The sequence below is a fragment of the Zingiber officinale genome, chromosome 10A (assembly GCF_018446385.1).
Source record: "Zingiber officinale cultivar Zhangliang chromosome 10A, Zo_v1.1, whole genome shotgun sequence".
In the NCBI taxonomy this organism is placed as follows: Eukaryota; Viridiplantae; Streptophyta; class Magnoliopsida; order Zingiberales; family Zingiberaceae; genus Zingiber; species Zingiber officinale.
The window spans coordinates 5,813,970-5,817,767 of record NC_056004.1 but is presented as its reverse complement, the minus strand read 5'-3'; the positions used below and the strand labels follow the sequence as shown (position 1 = coordinate 5,817,767).

At 37.1% G+C, this 3,798-nt stretch overlaps 1 protein-coding gene across 1 annotated transcript; it reads left to right on the top strand.

Annotated features, from left to right (window-relative positions):
- The first annotated feature begins 98 nt into the window (after positions 1–98).
- On the top strand, positions 99–1,321 carry LOC122028165 (cysteine-rich and transmembrane domain-containing protein WIH2-like). Its single transcript, XM_042587196.1, has 3 exons — positions 99–255; positions 345–537; positions 1,046–1,321. Exons 1-3 carry the CDS (start codon positions 204–206, stop codon positions 1,089–1,091), a joined length of 291 nt encoding a protein of 96 aa, XP_042443130.1. The 5' UTR covers positions 99–203; the 3' UTR covers positions 1,092–1,321.
- Positions 1,322–3,798: the final 2,477 nt, after the last annotated feature.

Genomic DNA, 3,798 nt, shown 5'->3' with positions numbered 1-3,798 from the left:
ACCTAAATCATAAATCATGTATTTTTTTTTCCAAATTACAAATGGTCAGCAATGGCCATTAAGACTTATCATAACCAAAAAGCCCAGGACACGGGTTTAACGCGCTTATCTAGCCCGTTCTAATCCCGCTACTATTTAAGCCCCTCCGACCTAGACCGGTTTATCATTTCTCTCTCGCGGCCGCGGATCGAAAACTCGACGACATGAGCTACTACAACCAGCAGCAGCCCCCTGTAGGCGTCCCTCCTCCGCAAGGTAGCTATCCGTCTCCATTCATATGCAGATCTTTCGATAGAGTTTGGGGATGATTGTGATTCTTGTTGTTTCCGATTGTGGATAAGTAGGTTACCCGCCTGAAGGATACCCGAAAGACGGCTATCCGCCGCCGGGTTACCCGCCGCAGGGATACCCCCCTGCCGGCTACCCGCAACAGGGGTACCCGCAGCAGGGGTACCCGCCACAAGGATACCCTCAGCCCTACGCTCAGCCACCGCCCCAGCAGCAGCAGAGCAGTGGCCCTTCCTTCATGGAGGGATGGTAATGATCTCGATGTTCAATCTATCCGTTTTAGGTTTCGTTTGTTTCCAATCTTGAGCCATCGTTTAAGCATCGATCAAGGCTTATCTTTCGGCTATCTCCCCGCGTAACACCAGATCCGCCTCGAAGTTGGCCGCACCACCTCCTCCGACTCTTCCGGGCGCCGATCTTGACCAGATCCCTGTGGTCCCACGTCGAAAAAGGTGGTTATGGTGGCGATGGGGAATGCGCGCTATCGTGCGCCGGGTCGGTGCGGTTGTGGTTGTCAGTGCCGTGTCGATCATCGCTTAGTTTTTATTTCCCATCAATAGCTGTCGGGTTTGGGCAACTTTAATGACATGGACTTCTGCCAATTGTCCATGGGAATCTTGCTCTTCTGGCCGATTTTTCAAAAAACTAATATTTAATCTTCGAATTTGGCTGGATCTCGGAATTTATTTTATTGAACTATTTCTATTAAGCTAAAACATTTTTTAATCACGTTAAATTGGTTGTTTGGTTGGTGCAGTTTGGCCGCGCTTTGTTGCTGTTGTCTTTTGGATGCTTGCTTTTGATTTGGCAGGCTGAGGTCGTCTCACAATTCCAGTTCGAATGATTGCGTGTCTCCTTGATTAGATAGACAGCTCGTCAACAAACTCAGCTTATCTTCTTGTTTAAATCACTATGATAATTGTAAGACTGAGATGTTAGGATCCAATTTGGTTTGTGTTTCTGTTCGTTATCGTATTTGTATATTTTCTATTCCAGTTGTTTAAGACAATGCTCAGTTGGATATGGAACTCAACATTGGGAATCTTAAAGGGAGCAGAAATAAAACCCTTCCTGGAAATTAACTGTAGTGATGTTTTGATCCATTAAGTAATTGCATTCCAACCACCAGTACTTACTATAATTTTGCTGATTTTTAATTAAAAATTTGAACAATGGCATTAAATATAGATAGAAGGGGCTACTTTGTCTCATGTCTAAAAATACCGAGGTGTTCAGCTGCCGCATGACCAATTTCAAAGGCTTTGGTGAGCATTGCATTTCCAATGCAGGGTTAGAACGCTAGAAAGGTGATGTATAAAACCAAGAGGGAAGGAGAGAATCAAAAGCAATTAAGGACAGATGAAAATACATATTAAGAAAGGTGATATATGAAACCAAGAGGGTAGTAGAGAATCAAAGGCAAATAAAGATAGACGAAACCTGAAATGGAGGCAAGAATTAGTCCTGTACTTGTTAACTAAGGTAAAACACTTCTTTTTCTACATTCCTTTCTTTTTATAAGCTTAAGTCATTTAGTTTCATTTTGATGCATTTGCCCAAGGTTCCATGTTTGACGAAAGACAAAAGGGTTGATTGATTAGTTTTGCCACCAGGTTATTTATGGCCGTACAATTCACATGACTAGGAGATGCGTAAGATAATTCTCAGAAACATTATCTTAGACATTCGTATTTATTCAGTCTCAAACCCCATCTTAAACACCTGTGGCTTTGTTTCTCGTTCATTGTATCCCATTTTGCTTTTTCGTGATTTTATCACTGTTTATTATTTCCAAAGCATTATTGAGTTTTTCTGAGAACAATGCCGAGTGAAAGGAAGATCGCTGACTTTTTGAACATAAATTCTACGACTTTATTTTCTCGGGAGGCTATTTTGTATATCCACATTCAAATTAGGAACTCGGATTCAACTGATATGGTTCTGTTTTTGACTAAAACATAATTTAGGAGTGTATTTTAAGATTGCACTCCTTTTCAAATTTCTCGTCAAAGAATTCTCCAGAAAATAGTTGGGTTGAGATCAGGTTATCAAATGTCTTTATTCTATCTGTTATATATCCGACGCAAGTGTTGTTGTTGATTTGGTTGCACAAGATTCTACAAGTCAAGTTTATTTTTCTGATGCTGTGACAATTCCGAGAAAGCTGTTGATTTAGTCAGAACCAAATGTCAATGTGGTAATTAGAATGATCGAAACATCCAGGTCGACGGTAAGAGAGAAATTTCCTGACTGAACAAGCTAAAACATTGAATTGTTGGTTGAATAACGGTCTTAATCTTTCCAGTGTTGCTGAAGTTTTAAGGTGTTTAAACGTGTTTGATAAGTTAATCACACTAAGCTACGTTTAAAATAAATCAAGTTTTTGAAATAGTTATTCAAGTTTGACTTGTTTATTTTTTTTATGAGCTTGAGTTTGGCTTAAGTTTGGCTTGAGTTTGAATTAAACTTGGCTTGAGTTTGATTTATTTAGATATTAATGAACTTTCAATTCACGCTTGGCTTGAATTTTGTTGGTTTAGATGTTATCGAGTTTTCAATTTAAAGTTGTTTGATTATTTAAAATTTTTACTTATTTAATTGGTTATTGAGTTTGATAATTAAAATTTATTTGTTTATTTTTAATCTTTTTTACTTATTTAACATCTTGTTAAGAGTTTTATTAATGAATATAATTCATAAACATTGTTTACGAAGTTATTCATGAACATTGTTTATCAACATTGTTCACAAACATTAACGAGTTGAATATATATGTGTTCAAGCTTGTTTGTTTAATTTAATAAGTTGTTTAAGCTTGTTTACTTAATCGATATTGTGTGTATTGAATAAACATAAACAAATTTTTAACAAGCTAAATACCAAATTTAGCCATAAACATTTGGTTCATTTACGACCCTAGGCAGAATAAATGTACTTTGAGATGGAGGGTGATTGGTGTCACTCTTACCGTGATGAAAGGATATGCTATCATATCATATGAAAAGATATTTTTGCCCCCATGACAATGGACCCTACTCTAACTCTAGCAAACACATTTGTCATGTAGTTGGTATATTGCTCCAATAGATTTTGGGATTAATTTTTAACGATATGAAGTGTCTTGTTAGATGTCTAATCTCCCTATGCAAAGAGCCTCTGTATTAGGATAAAATACTCCTTGTGATTTACCGTCTGTATTTTGCCGTGAGATCGATAATATTGGACCACTTAGAATGAATGATATCATCTTTTAACCTAATATAAAAAGATTTTTTTTATTGGGCGATGGTTTAGCATAGGGTCTATTTAATCTTGCATGTATTCACTATTCGATTCTCATTAATGACACATTACTTGGATATTTTTTTTTCTAGTGGAATAATAAATTTGGGATGTTAAACTGTTCAACTATTCGTTGGAGCACTTTCAATTTATCCGTGAAAGCTTGTTTAAAAACAAAATAAAAATGTAAAGGCACTTTCATATTAACATTATATTAAATGGAACGCT

What these genes read in the sequence shown, in the direction of transcription:
- LOC122028165 (XM_042587196.1), top strand. Translation starts at nt 204, where the DNA reads ATGAGCTACTACAACCAGCAGCAGCCCCCTGTAGGCGTCCCTCCTCCG. An exon ending in AGGCGTCCCTCCTCCGCAAG is followed by an intron (nt 256 to 344) that starts GTAGCTATCCGT and finishes GTGGATAAGTAG; the next exon opens with GTTACCCGCCTGAAGGATAC. An exon ending in CCTTCCTTCATGGAGGGATG is followed by an intron (nt 538 to 1,045) that starts GTAATGATCTCG and finishes TGGTTGGTGCAG; the next exon opens with TTTGGCCGCGCTTTGTTGCT.